This window comes from Sceloporus occidentalis, unplaced genomic scaffold (assembly GCF_023333645.1).
Source record: "Sceloporus occidentalis isolate IW3139 unplaced genomic scaffold, rSceOcc1.0.p SCAF_40, whole genome shotgun sequence".
In the NCBI taxonomy this organism is placed as follows: domain Eukaryota; kingdom Metazoa; phylum Chordata; class Lepidosauria; order Squamata; family Phrynosomatidae; genus Sceloporus; species Sceloporus occidentalis.
In genome coordinates, this window is record NW_028317020.1 from 7,767,711 (window position 1) to 7,789,182 (window position 21,472).

At 39.2% G+C, this 21,472-nt stretch overlaps 2 protein-coding genes across 2 annotated transcripts in view; one reads left to right on the forward strand and one right to left on the reverse strand.

Annotated features, from left to right (window-relative positions):
* Positions 1 to 18,574, reverse strand: part of LOC149290330 (integral membrane protein DGCR2/IDD-like) — a 28,686-nt gene extending 10,112 nt beyond the window's left edge. The window contains exons 1-6 of the mRNA XM_089489494.1: positions 18,496 to 18,574; positions 6,709 to 6,831; positions 4,428 to 4,553; positions 3,190 to 3,400; positions 2,697 to 2,773; positions 2,334 to 2,510 (exon numbers count right to left, since the gene is read on the reverse strand). Coding sequence (XP_089345620.1) covers positions 2,334 to 2,510; positions 2,697 to 2,773; positions 3,190 to 3,400; positions 4,428 to 4,553; positions 6,709 to 6,831; positions 18,496 to 18,574 — 793 coding nt within the window. The remainder of the gene's footprint in view (positions 1 to 2,333; positions 2,511 to 2,696; positions 2,774 to 3,189; positions 3,401 to 4,427; positions 4,554 to 6,708; positions 6,832 to 18,495) is intronic.
* A 1,040-nt stretch (positions 18,575 to 19,614) lies between these two features.
* Positions 19,615 to 20,673, forward strand: LOC149290331 (testis-specific serine/threonine-protein kinase 1-like). The gene has a single exon (XM_089489495.1). It carries the CDS (start codon positions 19,615 to 19,617, stop codon positions 20,671 to 20,673), a length of 1,059 nt encoding a protein of 352 aa, XP_089345621.1.
* Positions 20,674 to 21,472: the final 799 nt, after the last annotated feature.

Consider the following 21,472-nt stretch of genomic DNA (forward strand, 5'->3'; position numbering starts at 1 on the left):
GGACCGAGGCTGTTTCAACACTTTTGCGGTGTTAGTGTTTAGATGTAATTTTCTCCTTACTCATTTAGTGAACCCACACAAATTATATTTTATTTTTTTCAGGACAGGAAGGGCTTTGTTCAGATACCATTGTTTTGATCATATTATCTAATTTCCCATAAAAAAAAATAATAAAATATGATGAAAAATAAAAAAAAAATAAAAAAAATAAACACATTTTCTGACTTTTACCCCAAAAATCTTTTACTCATCCAAAAAAGCTAATGAAAAAACCTAATAAATATATTCTACTATTTGTCCTGAGTTTAGAAATACCCAATGTTTTTTGCTTTTTTCTGCACGTTATGGAGCATTAAGTACAAGTAGCGTTTTGCTATTTCAAAACCATTTTTTCCAAATCTGGTAATTCTTCCCCCCATGTGGCATTTCGGGTATCGTTGAAGCCGGCCACGCAATTTACCCCATCAAATCATATATTTTTGAAAACTAGACACCCCAAGGTATTTCCAAATGCTAGAATTTTAACTCTTTCCATGCACTAATTCTACCACCAGTCTTTGTCAAACTTGGTGGTAGTAATTTATTGTGTTTTTTATCGCTAAAATTGCTCTTCAGGTATGGATTTACAGCTCCTGGTATACAACACTTTCAAACAACACCCCAATATGTGTTCAGCAACATCTCCCGAGTACAGTCATACCCCCCATGCATGGGTTTGTCGGGTGGCTTGGGAGGTAAAACGCCACATTTAGGAAGTGCACATTTTTTAACTTGGAACTTTTACATCTGGTCATTCTGCCCCCATGTCCTAATAGGACCATCTTTGAAGCCAGCTAATTCAATTTACCCCATCATACCATATATTTTTGAAAACTAGACACCCCAAGGTATTTCAAATGCTAGTATTTTAACCCTTTCCATGCATGAGATTCTACCACCAGCCTTTGCCACACTTTGTATTTTTTTGCCATTTTATTTTGACGGGTATACGTCACTATCAAACAACACCCTAATATGTGTTCAACAACATCTCTCGAGTACAGTGATACCACCCATGCATGGGTTTGACTGCTGTTTGGGGGTTAAAAGGCCACATTTGGGAAGTGCGCTTTTTTTCCCCCATTTCAGTCAGTCTGTGCCTATGCCCTATCTTTGAGCCCGGCCACTCCAATTTACCCCATCAAACCATACATTTTTTTAAATTAGACACCCCTTGGGTATTTGAAATGCTTTTATTTAAATTCTTCCATGTCAGGATTTTTGGGAAGATACAGCGCTAATTTTAGCATTTGCTCATAATAATAAACTTTATTATTTTTTTTTATTATTCTTTTTGGACTTTTACTACATTTTACTGGAACTGGATAGTTCCTCTGATGCATAATAATTTTTAAATGTTACCATGTTTTTTTAAGCTTTTTTTTTAATATTTTACTAATCACATAGTGATTAGAAAGCTGGGCTCCATTGACTTGTATTGTTGAATGCAGTACCTGCATTCAACCTGAAACTGGAGCCAGAGTTCTCTAGAGGGTCTGGAGACCGTCTAGCGAACTTTTTCAACTTTATTATTTTTTTTCCCGGGCGTCGGCCATACAATGTATGGCGGTTGTTGACGCCCCGGGGAGGGGCCAGACATGGCCCATGATGCCGATCTCTGTGTTGCTGAATGCCTCGACATTGAGGCATTACAGCAACACCGTTTAAGCTTAGAAAGTTGATCACTTTCTAAGCTTGTTTAAGTCTCATGACGTGTCAGGCACGTCATAGGCCGTTAAGTGACCGTTTTGCATGACGTGCCTGAGCCGGCAATGGACGTTAAGGGGTTAATCATCAAGCCAGACACGGACTAATGAAAGTCAATAGAGGAAGTGTCTTGGCAATGTCACGAAGAATCAGCTCAGTGTGGTATTTGAGCAGGCAAGGTCAATGCAAACTACTACACGATATTTGCAAAAAAAAATAGAAACCCTCATGTCGGCTTATGAAGTGAATTCTAACCATGTTCAAGAGCCCATACACAACACCAATATTGAGCAGTTACAAAAACACAAACCAACAGCTGCTACCTGTTTGGATCCAAATCAGCTGGATAAGCAGAAACCCTAAAATAGCCTGGTCATTTCCTAAGGGTTAACACAGTTTCACATTGCAGGAGGTTACACTGCCAACTTGGTGACATTCACAACAGTGACAGTCAAGGTACATCACAAGTGGAAATCCAACGTGCCCTGGCAATCATGTCTCCATGTGAGTGCAAATTTCATATTGTGCATGGTGGACTGAGCTGTTGCCCATATATACACTCCCCTATACTAACACCACCTACTTACTGCGTTTGCAAAGGAAGGAGGACTTTTCATAGCAGTTCTCAGCATACCAGCTGTGCAGGCCATGATGCCGCAGAGAAGGCAAATGGAAACACTGCAGTTGAGCACACAAGATGTTTTCATTTTCAGACATCGCTGTTCCAAAGATGGGCACAGGAGGTAAAAATACTTCAGAGGAACCTATTGGAAGGGAGTAAAATGCTGGGTAATGCAATAAGCAAAGGAGAAGGACTTGATCCAAGTGACTGGGAGACCTCAAGAAAAAAAATGTGTAAATTCAGGAGGTAGGCAATGTAACAACCGAAAACCTTCTATTGCAGAATCTACAAGAGGACACTGGAGATATCCAACAATTGCATCTCGTACCTTTATAAGCCACCTCCCAATGTCCTTCTACAGATTGATTTCTACCGGTGATCACAAACTGGTAACCAACCCACAACCTAATTACAAATAAAAAAAACAAAAAAAAAAAAACACATAACCATCACATGTTTTAAAGAGTTTAGTAGGTCACATAAAAAAAATCAGTTTTTATTAAACTTCAATTAATCTTTGGAAACCATGTATTTAAAATCAAGCATTAATAATAGCTTTGAGACTACTGTACATGTTGAGGCACAGTAAGCGCAATACACAAGAATACAGCTTGGAATAGAACACCAAAGTGGATGCAATAAAGGGGAGCTACATGTGTTGTACTTACACCTATGGAAAACACTTAAACACTGAATTTCCTCTCAAACTAGAGGAATATAAATTTGTTTCATGTCATGAATTAAGAATTTAACATCAAGATGACTGAAGAATATATATTCAAAGACCATGGTGCTGTGGGGTTTTTAGATTCATGTCTCACCTTCTTTGTTCCTTTCTTCCAAATGGCCTCTCTTCCATGTCCCATTCTTGGGCAAGGATGAACTTCAGCTCCAAGTCTGTGGTGAAGGTGGCCAGTGACCCATTCACCTTCTGACAAGTCTGCACAGCATCCCAATAATTTTCTCCTGCAGAATACACCTTGTAGCAGCTGGATGTTCCCTCGTAATGGTGCCATCCTGTTGGGCATTTTCCTAGAAAACATGCAAGAGAGAAGGGGAACACACCCCATCACATAAATACCTTTAACAGAACAAACAGATTACACAAATAACAGATAAACATCATTTAGTAAGATAAAATAGCACCCAACTGTGTTTGAGAGCCCAAATAAGTATGTATATATATATATATATATATATATATATATATTGCATTGAATAAATGAACAGATCTCACTAAACATATAAATACTGTTTATCAAGACCATACATTCTCCTTGGAAAATCTTCCAGGGTTAACCATTCACAAAGTATAGTACACACAACACAACTTTGTAAAAACTATAGTTAATAAATATATATATAAAAAATGTAAGAAGTAAATAAGGATATTGCATATTAGAAGGTAAAATACATAATTCAGACAACACTGGGTCGGGAGGCAATTTCAAGTCCCACAAAAACAGGACTGACCCACTTGTGGATGGCAGGAGCACAGTGAGGTCGCATAGTAACATTACGTGCCCTTATGGTAAAGGCCTGGCCACTCACAGAACAAACAGATTACACAAATAACAGATAAACATCATAGAAGGTCAAATACATAATTCAGACAACACAGTATGCAAGTGGCCAAAAGGAAGAGCTCCAGGAAAGGTATGGGTGTGATGCGTGAGTGTGTATGTTAGTTAAGGGTTATGGGTGCACTCAACTTTACCTTTGCCCCAGGCTAAAAAGTTGCCAGCGCTCCCCTCCTATACATTAAATTTGATGTTAGATACAAATGAAGCCCATCTAGTCAGGCCTGATGTGAAGACTCAAAGCTATTAGTCCCTGGTTTCATTTTAAATTCAGAATATCTTTATGCCCATCCCATGCATAAATGTCCTTACTTTTGCCTCTAGCACTTATGTTAAGAGGCTAGTACGCTTACAATAAATGGGAATTAAAGCCTGTTCCTCTGGAGCTTAGCTGCAATTTCTTTACAAATGACGCAATGATACGAGAATGTATAGGAGAAATAAGGTCAAATATCACAAATTCAAGTAATGCAGCTTACTGCTGAAGCGGACTGGCTGGGCTAAGTTAACAGTGTGAAATCGGGGTGTTTCTCCACTCCTGCCTCTGTTGTGCCGTCCATCCATAGTATCCTTTCCATGAAACGTTCGCTGGTCTCCACCAGGACCTGCCATAACACAGAAAGGAAAATAGCCATTAGAAAAACAAAAAAAATTCTAATTTTGTCCGGCATTAAAACAAGTACAAAGGCTCTTTAAACATACCCATCTACGCAAACAGTTCCATAGCATTGGATTGTACATTATACAAATAGCTGTTAAATAAAAGTTAACACACACCGGAATTAAGCATTTGCATGCTTGCAACAATCTAAAACAACGTTTTGGTCACAAAAACTTAACCCTCAATTGACCTATAAAGCAGGTTGTTGCCATAAAAAAAAAAAATTAAATAAAATAAATAAAAGTTAAAAACTGATGAGGCTTCCTGAGCGTTGGTGGTGTGCTTATGTTTTTAAACATTCAGAGGGGAAGGGAAAAAATAAAAAAAATCAAGAGTAGCGAGTGTAAATAAAGTGGAAAAGTACCACAAAAAAAAATAAAAAAAAAAATAAAAAATAAAAAAAAAAAAAATATATATATATATATATATATATATATATATATATATATATATATATATATATATATATATATATATATATATATATATATATATATATATATATATATATAAAAACACTCAGTTGTTTGCCAGTTCATTAGGTCTCTAATAGAAAGGCAGTTTGGGGATGTGATCCCCCCCATTCTTCCCCTGCTACATGTGAAAAGGTCATTTGGTTGTTGGACACAGCTGCAGGAAACTGCCAAAGGCAGGTGCTGCTCTGGATTTAGACCGCAGGAACGTGTTTTGCCGAGTGATTTGAATGCCACTTGTGCTGGAAAGGGTATCAACTTTACAGAAGCAAGGGCTCAGAACTGGCTGGTGCACCTGTCCTTCCAGAAGATCTGACTACACAGAATACCCAAAATGTAAGATTTAACTTATACATAGTTTAAAAATCACAGTGAGGCTTTTGACCTCTTGGGCATGTACATGAAATGTGACTTGAAACATCAGACGTGATAATAAAACCGAGAAGCCAAAGCTATTGTTTGGATACAGTGCTGAGCATCTTCTGTTATTTCACATCTGAATATAAAACCAATAAATAACCTACTAGACAATAATATCTTGTCCTGATCTTACTGCTTGGGGTCAGCAATAAAATTTCTTAGTATAGAACACCCAGGAGGATCATGTGACCCGAGTTCAACCGTTCCTCTGCCTTTACATGGTTTCTCATTCTATGTTGCTACGTGGGCATGTGGGTGAAAGAAGGTTATCTAGGCCAAGAACCTGGTACTTAAGGATTAAAAGTTCCAGGGTTTACCTAACACATATTAGACACTAATTTTAGAAGTGTCTCCATACAACAGACACACTCTGGTGTTCTTGATATAAGATACAAATCATTCATGTGTCTAAATAAAGCTTAGGACATGACTTTGAAGAAGCTCTCCTTTTCAGGTTAGATCCATAGATCCATTTTCACACAAAGTAGGAAGGTCATCCTAAGAGACACGAATGAAACGGGAACAAACAATATAGCAAAGGAATTCTACCAAGCGATCAAAACCCAAGGGCTGGCTCATCTAAAAGGTGCTGACGACTAAATGTCAGTCATTTAAGCAGAGAGCCAATAGCGTTAGAAAGAAAAAAAAATGGCCTCTATTCTGGACCCAAGCTTATTGATTACTCTCACTCATGTCAGTTATGCAAACTGAACTCTACAGTCATTGCAAAAGGATTCTACTCAAATGCCAGTAGCTGCTACAGGACAGTGTCTTAATGTTATCGCTCTACCATGCAGAATCAAACACACAACTGAATTAAGGGTAATACATGTCAGAAAGGTTAAAGTTGGTACAGCACGATGATTTATTACCTAAAAATGCATGCATATAAACACCATTGGAAATACAAGGTAGTCCACCCAAAAAAAAAAAATCCAGTCTTCTGCGATTGCATTCCCAAATTCTAACACTAACTCCATAATTAATAGGGTCTTACAATTTCATCAAGGAATGAGCGAGGTATTTATTGTTTGTGGTCAACACGTGAATATTTTATGAAGGCTCAGGCATAAAAATGAGCAAAGGTAGAAATTTTTGCTGGTCAGACATCAATATGCCCAACTACTGATTTGATGTGTGTTAATGCATCATCTGAAATTCAGGAGTGGAACAGCATGAAAAATACGGAGACAAGAATAGACATACCCGGACAGTTAACCTCATCACTCTCATCCTCGCAGGTCGGCCATCCATCACACTGCCAGTGCAAAGGAATACACTGGATTGTACCACTGTGGCATGCAAACTGCCCCGGGGTACAGCGCAATTCTGCAAGAAAGAGAATGTTACATTTAGGGCATTCCAACAATTCTACCTCGGTTTCAGCATATCAACAAAGCATTGGCCAAAAACTAGAGCGTCTGTAGTAGAAAGACAAATTTATCAATGTGAACATGAAGATATGTTTATGGGTTTATAACTTACTGTCAAGGTAGTAAAACGTGTTTCCTGGGATTCATGGCACATTGTGATTTTGTAAATGTGGTTTTCTTAATGTTTCTGTTAGGGTCCCTTTATCAATTACTAAGAATGTATACAAAATACTCATTTCTGGTTAGCGTGCTGTAAATAAAATCTGTAGGGATAGATACACTGTAACACATCCCGTGGGACTTCTGTATAAAAGTCATAACCTCAAACATAAGGTTCAAACTGTAGGTTTTTTTTGCCAACAGCCCCAGGTCATAGAGTTTGTTACCATGTGACATTTGTGGCGGCGGTACTAAGAAACTACGCCAAATGAGGATTTTTTCATTTATGGACTTAAATGGCATTACGCAGTGCTGTTTCTCATTTACAGTTAACAAAACTGCATACATATTCTGTCTATTGTCACAAAACCTACAATGAATATTTAAGAATGTCAAATTATTTACCCTGCATAAATTTTTTTAATCTTTTTCCATTTCTACGACTACCAGATATAGCCTTATCGTGTATTACATGCTTCTGGAAACCTAAATCTTAAATTGTTACTTTGAAATTGCTTGGTAATTCCTTACAGTCACCTTAATGACATGTCTTCTGTGAAATATTCTATTATTATGTGGTACACAAAATTTCACAATGAATACCACATTTGATCAATGACTATTTTTCAGACAAAATCTAGGGAGAAAAAAAAACCCCCAAAAAACCAACTCATATGTTAATTATGAAATAGGACCGTTGCACAGCCAACTAAGCCGCTGGGCTTGTAATTCACGCTCTCTTTCATCCTCTCACAGCCCACTCTCTAGGTCTCCCTACAAGCTCCATAAACAGTTTCTTGGATTCACAGAGAAAGGTAGATGCAGAGAGACACTTCTTTCTCTGAGAATCTGTATTCCGTAATGCCGTATTCTAGCCAATTGGAGTGCTTCCGCAAACGGCCATAGCCACGGTGCACACCACGGGGGCAGCATCTCCCCATTCCTCCAATTAGGTGAGAGGGTGTGTCCCAAAGCTCCACCTCTTTTGGCGGAAGCACCTGACTAACAGAGCCAATAAAAGTGGAGAAGAATGGGAGCTGCAGGAATGGAGATACGGACACGGACAACAAACAGTGGCTTTTAATCTTTTTACAATCAGGTCATCTTATTTTGAGGCATTTTTTTATTAAAAAGCTTTAGGGTTTGTCTTCTAATAGAGCAAATATGCAAGAGAGGTTTTATGGACTGATGAGATGAGAGTGACTCATGAGTCTAGATTGGATGGGCCCGTGGCTGGATCAGTAACGGGCAGAGCTCCACTTCGACTCAGAAGCCAGCAAGGTGGAGGAGGGATACCGGCATTATCAAAGATGAGCTAGTTGGACCTTTTTGGGTTAAAGATTAACTCAACTCCCAAACCTACTGCCAGTTTTTAGAAGACTTTCTTCAAGCAGTGGTACAGGAAATGGTCTTCATCTTTTAAATAAAATTAAAAAAAAAACCATGATTTTATGCAGGACAATGCTCCATCGCATGCATCGAAGTACTCCACTGCATGGCTAGCAGTAAAGGCCTCAAAGATGAAAAAATAATGACATGGCCCACTTTCCTCACCTCATGGCCTAAACCCTATTGAGAACTTGTGGGCTCTTCTTAAACAGCAGATTTATGCTGAAGGAAAACAGTACACATTTCTGAAAAGTGTCTGGGAGGCTGTGGTTGCTGTTGTCGTCAACAGATTAAGGAACTGACAGACTCCGTGAATGGAAGGTTTAAAAATGTTATTGAAAAGAAGGGTGGCCATATTGGTCACCGATTTTGGAAATGTCACTAATGTTTATTTGTAAATTTTGAGTTGTTTAGTATTCAGTTTAATAGATGAAAATAAACATGTAAGATGGGGAAATTATTTTTCATTTAGTTGCATAATAATTCTGTACACTAATAGTTGCCCAATAATTGTGCACAATATATGATATTATCCTAAGAAAGTAAAAGTGAGGTTTTGGCTTTCTTAAATATTCAGGTTTCTTAACATTTTGGATTGAGGGAGAGCACTGTAGTAGTTCAATAATAAAATGAATTTTCAAAAATACAACTTGCATAATAATTTTGCACACAGTGTACATATATTCAGTAGCATAACTAGCAAGGGGCACGGTCTGCCCCGGGTGCTGCTCATCAGAGGGGTCGCACCACGCCGGCACCCCTCCACTAGAGGAGCAGGCTCGGTTGGGGAAATCTCCCTCTAACCGGCTTAAAGCCAATCAAGGGAGCAGGAAGTCTGTTAATGCAGACCTGTGCGTTGGGATTTGCGGTCATATCCCGGCGCACAACACTGAAGCCATGTGCACCTACTGGAAAGGAAGGACGCATAATTTTGTACAATTTTGGTGTGAATAAAATTGTGGGATTTTTTTTTTTATTTTTTTTTTTAATTAAAAGGTGTGGGGGTCATTTTCGGTTTCAGCCAAGTGAATGCTGAATTTTCGGTTTCGGTCAAGAATTTTAATTTTGGTGCATCCCTACTATATACTAAGCCAGATGCCACATCAATGTTTGGCTTAGTATATAGCGATAGGGGTTATGTTGCATTATTGTCAATATCTGGCTCAATGTATAGTGATAGGTGTTATACTGTACCACCATCAATGTCTGCACCAGTATATTATGATAGAAACTATGCAGTTTTAAAGTGTGGGGGGTGCCACATACAGGATCCACCCCAGGTGCCAAATACTCTAGGTATATATTTACAAGCTAATGCTGGACCCGCCTCCCAATGCAGTCCTCTACTACCTACTACTAAATTTAACACGCTGTTGAAAATAACTCATTAAATGCTGAACAGTGTTGAAGAACAACACTATACACTATATCAACCTATAGTCCATCAAGTTCAATAGGTTGAACTTGATGGACTATAGGTTGAACTTGATGGACTTTGGTCTTTTTTCAACCTTATGAACTATGTTACTATGTTACTATGTAACACTCAAACCCTTCACAGAAACATCTCTTCCATCATGTAAAATTTTTCAAGGAATGCTTATCGGCCATGTGCTTTTAAATAAGCTTAAAAAGAAAAAATGCCATAAAAGTGTTTTTTTTTGTGATTGAATGTTTAGAAGAAAATATTAAATGACAGATCTGCTTATTTGTTTAACATGCCCAATGGGCTCGATGTATTCCCTAAACAGAAGATCATATAGAATCTTGAACAACGCAGTTCACTATTTACAAGTTTACTGGACTATCTAAGACTACCGTCTCTTCTCATCAGATCTTCCTTCAATTTGCTATATACTGGTATATATTAACTTCCAATCTGCATTAAAGCTTTGCGATCTCTCTCACTCCTAAGTGTGTTCACACTGCAACAGAGATGCTGTGTTGAAACCCCTAATGCCATGTTGATTTGGTTAATCTCCCTGTAACTGGCTCCTTACCACGTCTCATTCTAACAGCCCCCCCCGTGTAGGAGCATGGCACTCTTCTCCTTCTGGACTAGTATGTCATAACATGTGTTCAGTACAGTATTCATTTGTATACTTGTAATTTGTATTCCCCCCCTGTTGTAATAGCACTAGAGTATCTGCTTCTACGCTATAAATAAAATATAACAGATTCCACGTTATGGGGAGAGGACTTAAAAGCCTGTTAGAAGACCCTCTAGCACAGAATTTTATACCCCGGTTTGAGACCGGGTAATTAAACGCAAAAGCCATTTCTCTAAACAGAGGGGCTTCAATTCCCAGAAGGAGAGAATTCTGCAGGAAAAAAAATGAACTGGGAAGTCATCCAAATATATTTAGCAACATATAATCCAAAGCATAGCATGCCACTACAGGCTTAGTTGCTCTAAGAGAAAGGCAATACGAGACTCAACAAGAAATTATTCTTGCATATTATGCATTTCAGGTTTAAAAAGTGGAACGGGGCAATACAAAATCTAGAGACTACTTTCCATTCACTTCTTAGCTACGCATGAAGCAAAGACTTTTCCATTCACTATGCTAATGAACCGTGGGAAACAATTCTCTATGCTGAGCACATAGTTGGGAGGTAAACTATGAAGAGTCTCCTGTCCGACATCCACAGCAATTCCCCTTCACATATTACAGTCTGTTGCGAAGCTTTACAATAAGATGTAAAGTAAAAGTCTGAAAAATATTAAAAACCATAAAATGAATTCAGATAGCTGAATACATAGCACCCATGATTTCAAGTTAGAGGGTGGCAGTCAATTCTACTTCATAGAAAGCCCAGTGGAAACCTGGAAGTGGAAGTAGTGCTGTCAAACTAAAGGATGTGCAAAAAGTTTAAAAAAAAAAAATTAAAAAGTTCAAACACAAAAACTATATTGCAAACTCGTTTTAGGAAAATAAACAAAAAACCTTGGGATATACTACACATATTTAATTCACACTTTATTACAGACACCTTTAGATGTTTTATACAGTAAAGAATCCACGCAACAAAAGGGCATTAGTGTTCTTGGAACACCAGGCGTTCAAGAACTGCATACCGATTATCGACCAACTGCACTCAACTCAGAAAGCCAACTCGGGACAGAAAGACATTGTTACACAACAACACACCTACATAACAAAAAATACGTCGGTGTGATTCCTAATTATGGCCACTGGTTCATCAATCCGTCCGTTTATACTATTACAGCACAACATGGATCTTAGGAAGAGTCACAAATTGAGCACAAAACACAGGACAATGGTCATGGATCATTTTTAAACAGAGGCATTTGCAATAAATTATAAACCCAATATCTTTTGTTCCTTTGCCACAGACAGCCCCAATGTCCCTCACACGGAAGTCTCTAACACAGTTATTCTAACGTCTTGTCCATATATATTAATAAAGTGACCTGTTGTTCACACACAGCAATACATTTAGTGTTCAGATAATGCACATCCGCCCATACACAAAGCATGTCTACTCACCTAGCTACTCACTACCAAGGCTATAAGTATGCTCACCTGATTGCAGTCTTGCCAGAACTACTCGTGGACCTGAAATTTAAAATTTAAAAGAAACTTACCAAAACAGTCACAATCTATATGTGCACATCACAGAAAGACACATAATACAGGAAGTGGTCCACATTATTTAGCTGTGTTTTCCAGAACACATGGCCAGTGCTGCCCTGCAATGTGTGGGATGTATAACCTCATGGAAGTGACCAATTACTCCATTATACATCTCATACAGTGCATCTGGGTTTTTAGTATTACTTATTTCTTACAGGTAAATAAAAATGCATATTAACATTTTTACAAGTTACTCTAATATGCATTCTATGTTGTAGCATTGGGTGTCTCTTTAAGAACGGTATCAACTGAATTAAACCAACATTAACAGCTTCTCCATGTGTTTCACTAGCAATTCAACACAGTCACCGGGATGACTGAGATAACATGTATTAATAAATGACCTCACAGTGCAGAGTTAAATTGATCAAGAAATCCAACTCACTCACTTTTGTGAATACATGCATGAGTGTGGCAACACCACCAACGGGTAGCAACAAATGCACTCAAAATGAACAATATAGGAAACAAGGTAATTACCAAGGCTTGTCATCCATTGATCTTTTCATAACACATCCATTAATAGACCTATGTCTTATATCATAATGCAGGAACTTAACCATTCTATGGAAATCTAAACCTAATCCATCTCAGAATAGAAGACATCTGACTAGGAATGTCACCACAATTCTAGAGACAGAAATCATAACCATGAGGTATTAATATCCCTGCTGGTGTCTCCCGATAACCCCACTACTGGCCTTGCTTGATGATCACTGTGTGATCGGCTACAGTGGAGATCAGAGTGAGAAAGTTTAATATGAAGGTCGAATGCCCCCCGTTCAATATAACTAAAATAAAATTCCTAAAGCCCACCCACCACACCCAGGAATTTAATCAGCTATCACCCTCTAGGTAAGATATTGATCTCCATTGCATTAATAGCAATGCAACAAAATGAAATAGAAAAAAAAATGACTAAAAACAGGGGCGAGGGTTAAGTCCTCAAACATAAACCTATCTATGTATATGAGGGGATTACTGAACTTCGTGAATGTTGCTGTACATAAAGGGTTTTTAATCCCTTCTCAACAGTGGCACCAAACAATTCCAAGTGAATTTTTTTTTTTTTTATGTTTTTAAACTTTAGCACTAATATTGCAGTCAATGTATTGATGGTTAAAAGCAGAATCCCTATTAAACCAAAATATAATACAGTGCAAATACACAAGAGGAGGACCCAAAATAATTTGACTTTATTAATTCTCAAGTTTTCACCAAATTAACCCAAAACAATATTGTGGCCTGGTTTAACAAAGTATTACATTAAAAAAAAAATTGAAATCCTGCTGCAAGACATCTATTGTATAGTTGCAATTTTCAGTCATTTCGTAATTAGAATTATACTGAATGATTACATCAATAGTTTACACAATATGCAACTACTGAAACATTTCTAATTTAATCCCGCATTTTAAGTAAAGTTTGCTTATTCATCCTCCCAAAAGCTCCACACTTGGCAGCTGCGGATAATTAATAGTGAGAAGGGGGGGGTTCAACTAACAAAAAAAAAGTATTTTTGTGTATAAAATATAGTGCTGTTTATAGTAATGTAGATAAGCATTGACTAAAACCTGGTTTTCACCAATTTTCTTTATCGGCAGACCTGGAGGCTGCCATTGTTGTCAGTCATGTGATATTTTTGGGTGACTTGCCTGTTCAAACACCACACTGTGCCGATTCTTTATGACAATGCAGCTTAAGCCCATATCCCCATAAACTTTTACAAAGCCACAAAGTCAGCATGGATGATTAAGAACAAGTCAGTTTATTGTTTAACACGGGCAGACTGATAAAGAGTCAGGGTGTTTGTCTAGTGGCTAATATGCAATTGTCTAAAACAAATTATGCAATAACTAGAACAGTTTTAAAAACTAAAACCGCACACTATTTTATATGAAAGCAAAATTTTAATCTGATGCTAGTAATGAAAGTATTTGGAGGTAATATGTCATAAGATGCACAAGGGTAGGACACCAGATACCATTCCATCAGCACTATATCACATGTGAAGTGAATGTGAGGAAAGAGGAAAAAGACAGCATAAACAACAAAAGTCACCTGACAAAACAACACGGTTCTACGTTACAGATCGGCAATCTAAAAATCCTAATTCAGATTGATGTTTTGCAAAGCATTTCTTGTTCTCACAAGCAATAAGCAAAGGCTTTCTTTGGAACGATATAAGTGGGTCGGCAGCCGCCAGCTTCCGTCTTGACATAATTGGCTTTCCCTGACTTGCTTCTAAAGTGGGTCAATTTTGTACATTAAATACTCGACATTTAGGTGATGGATGGAAGTTATTCTCGGCCAAAGGATATCTGTAGCATAGTGCCTGGGATGGCTATTTCATGTGAATTTCCCTTTCATGGCTGTGCAGGCAAGCACGGAATTGGGTTTAATCATAGTTAACGATGAAACGGTTTCATTTAAACAACTGATAAGTAAAAGTACTAATAAAATGAATGGATTATGATTTTAAAACATCATGGCACGCTGGATGGCCTGTGTGCTGGAAGCAAGGGGAGTGCTGCGAATATACATGCAGGTGTCACTAATATCCATAATACTTTGCTGAGGCGGTCAGGGACAGTAAACAGTGCCCATTTTTATATAACATCATGCCTTTAAGCACAACAGTTTAAATGAAGAATAGAAAGCAAAAGCCATGGTTAGCCAAAATTTTATAGGCAATCCTAAAAACCAGGAAGCATTTTATAAGGTTAATGAAAATGTCAAATGTAAATCAAAGGGTCGCTAATATTAAAACAAAATATATCAGATCCATTTGTATGCATTTAACAAGCTATACAAAAATGAAAGTTACATCCCCCTTATGTGTGCTTGCAAACGCTTAGAGCAGGGGCGTCCAAAATGCGGCCCGCGAGACCTCGAGGTGCGGCCCGCGTAAGATCGGCAGTCAGGGCAACCGATCTTACACGAGCCGCACCTCAAGCCCTGCTACTTACTTGTGGGAGGGTCTTCTGGACAGCACAGAGGAAGCGGAGTTCACGTGACATCCTACTTCCTCTGTGCTTTAGCAGAGAAGGCAGAGGGAGGCCGCGCCCCGTGCTGAAGTCTGTGAGCGGCATCGAGGAGCTGTAGTGCAGGTAAGGGGGTGGGGAGGGTGTTTGAATGAGTGTGTGTTATTGAGGGAATGAATCTGTGAATTAATGATTATATGAATAAATGAGTGTGTGTGTGTGATAGCATGGATGTGTAAGTGCTGGAACCTAGGCATGATGGGACTGTGATTGCTGTTAGCAATCACACTCCTATCATGCGAAGTCAGCCAGTACATGCTGAAACCTGGCCAGCTGCCCCCCTTGTGTAGTGATGCTGCCAGCAGTATGGGGTCTGCACTTACAGCCACCCTGTACCAGCATGTACTGGCTGACTTGGCATGATAGGAGTGTGATTGCTAACAGCAATCAGAGTCCCATCATGCCTAGGTTCCAGCATTTACTGGATGGATGTGTAAGTGCTGGAACCTAGGCATGATGGGACTGTGACTACTGTTAGCAATCACACTCCTATCATGCCAAGTCAGCCAGTACATGCTAAAACCTAGCTAGCTGCCCCCCTTGTGTAGTGATGCTGCCAGCAGTATGGGGTCTGCACATCACTTACAGCCACCCTGTACCAGCATGTACTGGCTGACTTGGCATGATAGGAGTGTGATTGCTAACAGCAATCACAGCGAGCACAGTCCCATCATGCCTAGGTACCAGCATTTACTGGTTGCCTGGGTATGATAGGAGTGTGATTGCTGTTAGCAATCACACTCCTATCATGCCAAGTCATATTGCTAATTTTGTCCAATTGTGTGTTACCTACTTTTATTAAACATGTGAGTTTTTATTATTAGTTTTAAAGGTGGGGGTCATTTTCGGTTTCGGCTAAGTGAACCCTGAATGTTTTGGTCCAGAATTTTCATTTTAGTTCATCCCTAGAATAAATCTAGGGAATCCTGAATTTGTAGTCACAAAACTTTCAAGGCCCAGAAATCAGTGAGAGGAAGAGTAAAGGTTTTGTGTCATTTTACTTTATTTTAATCTGCATATTTTATTAAAGGCCATATTTTTTGTCACAGTGAAAAATGAGTGCGGCCCGCGCACGTATACAATTCTGATGAAGTGGCCCACTCCAGAAAAAACTTGGACACCCCTGGCTTAGAGTCATCTCTATACCGTCCCACCGACTGCCTGCCTGCCTGCCTGCCTGCCTCCCTCCCAGGAGCTCGAACGCATCTGCCGCTCCACAGCACGCATGTTCAGTTATTTAATGCAAGCCAGCCCCAGTACTGTGTGCTTTAGGTTTTCAGAGGGTCAACCTCCACCCATGTACGTATGTAGGTATGTATGTAGGTAGGTAGTTATGTATGCATGCATACATACACTCAAAAAGCATTCCCATTGATTTCAATGGGAACATTAACCTGCCAGTCGGCTTCTAGCAGTCAAAACTGGCAGAAGTTCCATGCAGCAGTTGGGGGTTATTTTTTTCACATTAAAGTAATTATGGAGGCATTCTTCGTTACGGATGCTGTTTGGGGTACTAAAGATTCCCCCTTACATTATTTCAAAATAGCGGCCACTGCCTAGAAGACCGCACACTGGATATGCCGTATATTTTAGAATTGTTACAGACATAAAATGGACAAAAAGCTATTCGTATGCCAAGTACATTACACAAGAACGGCCAAGAAACCAACACGTAACGAGCAATGGACCGCTTGCATGCTTTTAATAATTTTGCGCTGCGATCTGCCTTTTTTTGTTCCTGTGACCCACCCAAGGAACATACTGGACAGCTGATACGCACAATACAGTATAAACGTCCCTTCCAAAACACAAACGCTGCTTAGTTTGCTTTAGTAATTACTGCTATGCCCAATACCGTATTTATTAGCAATCAGCAAGCTAAACACAAAATGCTTTGCAGCAATAATAAGGAATATTTCTATCGTAACAAAGGGCAAAGCACCCTTTTACAAATTATTTTACTTAAGCCTGCAGAGAAAAGACATGTCATGTGTCAGCAAGTATGAACATTTTTGTTTGACAGTCACATTGAAGTTATCACAGCCTATAGCTTTTACAGCCATTACTGTTGGACACATGTCCAAATAGAGCACGCCTCGAACGTTTTATTTGATAAAGGAGCACAATATTAAAGCCGTATTAGAAAATTCAAGGGAAAACCTGGTTAGGAATCACCATTTTCACATACTGTAACCCTAAAAGATGTAGGCAACATGTTTTTGTTCACACAAACTTATGCCAAAGTTTTGATTAGCTGTTGCTTTTAACCCAAAGAGACCATACTAATATGTTAATCATCTCGTTATCATCAGATGGCTCATTCAGCATAGACAACACAGTAGAAAATAGAGGGGAAAATGTATTGGTAATGATAAAGTCATCAGTAGATGAGAGCATATAGACAATTTAATAAAAATATTATTGTTAAGCATATCAGTCACAGTAACCAGTAAATAAACAAAGTGCACACAAACTGTCCAGAGTAAAAGAATCCAAGTTAACATGTAAGGCTACTATGTTCATTAAAACTCTCAATGGTAGTATATACGGTATACTGTAATATTGGAAGATCTCTACACATCAAAAAATCTGCAGCTTGTAAAGTACCTTTTACATCAAACAAAGCACTAGGTGCACTTTATCACTACAGACACATGTTTTCACTATTGTTTTTGTGGGCGAGGGAAGCCCATCAATATTTAGTGCTGTTGGCGTGCGGTACACATACTGGGTTTTAATTACAATTGCTCGTATAACACACTGTGATTATAGTGGCTTCAATAAAAAGGTGATTAAGGGCTGCCAACAGGTTACAGCAACTGCACTCAGGTGACAACTGCCCCGTTTGCATATCATTACTTGCAAGCATGGCATCATTCAGTTTGATAGTACAACTCAAATGCTTTTGATTCCAAATTGAACAATGATCTCTCTCATTGCAGAGCTGAAGGGGTTAAGAAGGCATCCTGCAATGCCTGGGGGAAGGAAGCTAGAAAAGACGTGCGAGATGCATCAGGCAAACTGGGATTGCAGCAGGGCCTTGGCTATGGGAGTAGCCGTCACCCGGATCAGACCTCCAGGCACAGTGTGGGCACGGTTTCTTCTTATATTATAGTTAATGCATAACCTTTTCCAGCATGGCCTGGAACTTGCTTAATTCTGGTATATCTGTTGCACCCTGGCACTGTATGAAGCTATGGCATAGTGCATAGGCGTACATCACACCAGGCAACAACGCTGGACCTTCACTCATCCAGTCTCACTGGGCATAGTATCCTACATTAAATACTCCCTCTATACCCACAGCCTCCGGTTAAAGGGTCATTATGATCGTTCCCTTGTGCAGGCCGAAACCTGTTTTCCACTCACCTGGCCGCAGCGGCTCGGTCAGGGTTAGCACAAGCAGAAAGAGGAGGAGGAAGGTGCCGCTGTCCGGTTTGGGCACCATTTATCCTCCGTTCATCCTCCCGCCAGAGCCGTGAAAACGGGACACACCACCGAATGGAGGGGTATTGCTAGCGTGATTATGTGACGAAATTCTACCTGCCGGTAATAACTGGATCTGTAGGACAACCCTTTCCCCTACCCTTTTCCCCCGTTACCGGGGAACCGCTCCGATTCTGTAATGAGACGGAACAAGATGGCGGCCTCCTTCTCCCCACAACAAACAGGAGCACAACGCAGCCAATCAGAGTGAGGCATGGGAGGGACTTACCGTTTTATTTCACGTTTTATCGGACACTCCGCCCACTTAGCTGTATCACCAATCAGCAGTTAGATGGCTGCGCCAAGTAACGCGGACTGTCAATGTTGCGAGAAGCACCTTGGCGGTACTCCTGCAAACTAATCTTTATTTCCTATAATGATGCGATCATTTTAGTATAAAAATATCTCAAAATAACTGCTGCAAGAACACAAACGTTGATGGATATGTAACCATTAATAAGAAAAGCTTAAAGGGGAAATCCTACATTTTTTATTACTAGTTCGAATTAAAAAAAATAGTTTTTTCAAAATATTTTGGTGTTTTTATTTTGAAAATAAATTTTGTATAATGTTTTCAGCTGCATGTTCAGCCTTTTGTATGTGTTTTGGCTGTTAGCACAATTTACTAGACAAACACACTTAGTGGTATCATGGTGCCTGCGGTAAACGGGACATGTCATGGGACACAAACTCCAAAGGAGGAACAAGAATTCCAGCTCCAAAACCAGACTCCCACGGCAACAAACCAACGAAATGAACGTGAAAATAAAAGTGGAAATTTTCCTTTTTAGGAGCCTTTATTCTACACAATCTACGTGGGAGAATTTCTTCTGAAATATCTTGGCAAATAGGATCAGATCTCAAAACCAAGGAACTCCCTTATGACATCACACTCGCTGCCACGCAACAATGTGCAGATTTCTCTACACTCACTGTACACTGCGCTAATAAACCAAACCATAATCCTTATCTAGCCAAGTAGGATTTTCTTTCCCTGAAACCATGGATGAAGCTACTATGCTTAAGAAGAGAGGTTATACAATTGGCAAACATTTAGGAGAAGGATCGTACGCAAAGGTGAGGTCAGCATATTCTGAACATCATAAATTTAACGTAGCCATAAAAGTGATTGACCGGAAAAAATCACCAGCTGACTTCCTTGAAAAATTTCTTCCACGTGAGATTGAGATCTCAAAAATAATGAAACACCACTCGGTTGTAAAGATTTATGAGATTTTTGAGACAGCAGATGGCAAGGTCTACATTATCATGGAGCTGGCTGTTCATGGAGATCTGCTAGATTTTATCAAGGAAAAAGGGCCATTGTCAGAAGAATTGGCATGCAGGATGTTTCGCCAGCTCGTCTCCGCAGTGAAGTACTGTCACGATCTAGATATCGTCCATAGGGATTTGAAGTGTGAGAACCTTCTCTTAGATAAGGACTTCAACATCAAGCTCTCAGACTTTGGCTTTGCACGACATTTAGCCCGCAACAGCTCTGGCAAGATTATTCTTAGCAAAACTTTTTGTGGATCACCAGCCTATGCTGCTCCAGAGATATTGCAAGGTATACCATATCAGCCCAAAGTCTATGACATCTGGAGTCTGGGAGTAACTCTTTATATTATGGTTTGTGGGGTAATGCCTTACGATGACTCCAACATCAAGAGAATGCTGCGCCTTCAGAAGGAGCACAGGCTAGAATTTCCACGCTCTAAACACATCTCTAGCAAGTGCAAAGAATTAATTTATGGTATGTTGCAGCCAGATGTTACACTTCGTCTAACAGCAGACCAGATTTTGAATCATGGCTGGCTACAGCTAACCCAAAAACCTAAGGAGCAGAAACCCAACATAAAAAAAGCAGTGACCGCTGGAATTCATACAAACGTGATGGAGGAAAACAATCTGGACAAAGTTCTCTGTAAATCAGAGGATGAAGAACCCGTAGTTAAGGAAAAGCATCTGCAGCAAAAGATAGCTAGCACAGCTTTAGACATGGAAGTTGAAGATGACATAGTGAAAACTAATCCAGAACACAGCCAGAAAACCACCATGTAACACCAAACGTACTTAGTTACACGCATGACCAATTAAAAGTAGTTTAAAAAAAAAGTCAGAGTCATCCAGTTACAAAAAATAACAAAACAGGATTTACCAGGGATGCAAACGAGAGGTTGTTCAGATATTAGTAAAACAGTTAGGCTTATTGATCAGTATGTGAACGTTACAATGAAGAGGTTTTTTTGTTTGTTGCCAGAATACTTTGAGTATTTTCAGTAAACCGGGAGTTTAATAGACCCCAGAATGTTGCAAATGTTATAATTTGCTTTCGAGGCAAGATAAAGTAGAGTTTTGCAGCTAGAACCATAAGAGCACCCACGTTCACAAAGGAAAACTTAGAGCAGAGGTGCAACTCCGGTCCTCAAGGGCTGCAAACAGGCCAGCTTGTCTGAACGCAAGTTGATGTATTAATTATTAATTGCAATGCCTGTGCTCATGCTGGGATATCCAATGGTGACTGGTCAATGGCTATCGAGCACTGGAATTGTGTAGTCCTGTCCTAAAATGTCATTTTAGTCAGATAGGGATTACTATGGCTACAAAGAAATGTAATGCATCACTAAAGTACATTTTTGAAACAGTTACGTACCAAGTATCCTTGTATGAACCAAACACATTTTGTTTATTTGGTTGGTAGAGCTATATTCAGCCTCATCGTATAGATAAATGGATGCTGAATAAACATTGTGCAATTTAGGAAATTTCAGTCTTGTCGGTGACATCCAAAGACGCTTTATAAAACATTACAAAAAGCAGAGAAATAGTGGAATAGCATACAGCATAAATAGGATATTAC

Bases quoted from the DNA above. Each gene is read 5' to 3' on its own strand.
- LOC149290331 (XM_089489495.1), top strand. From the start codon at position 19,615: ATGGATGAAGCTACTATGCTTAAGAAGAGAGGTTATACAATTGGCAAA.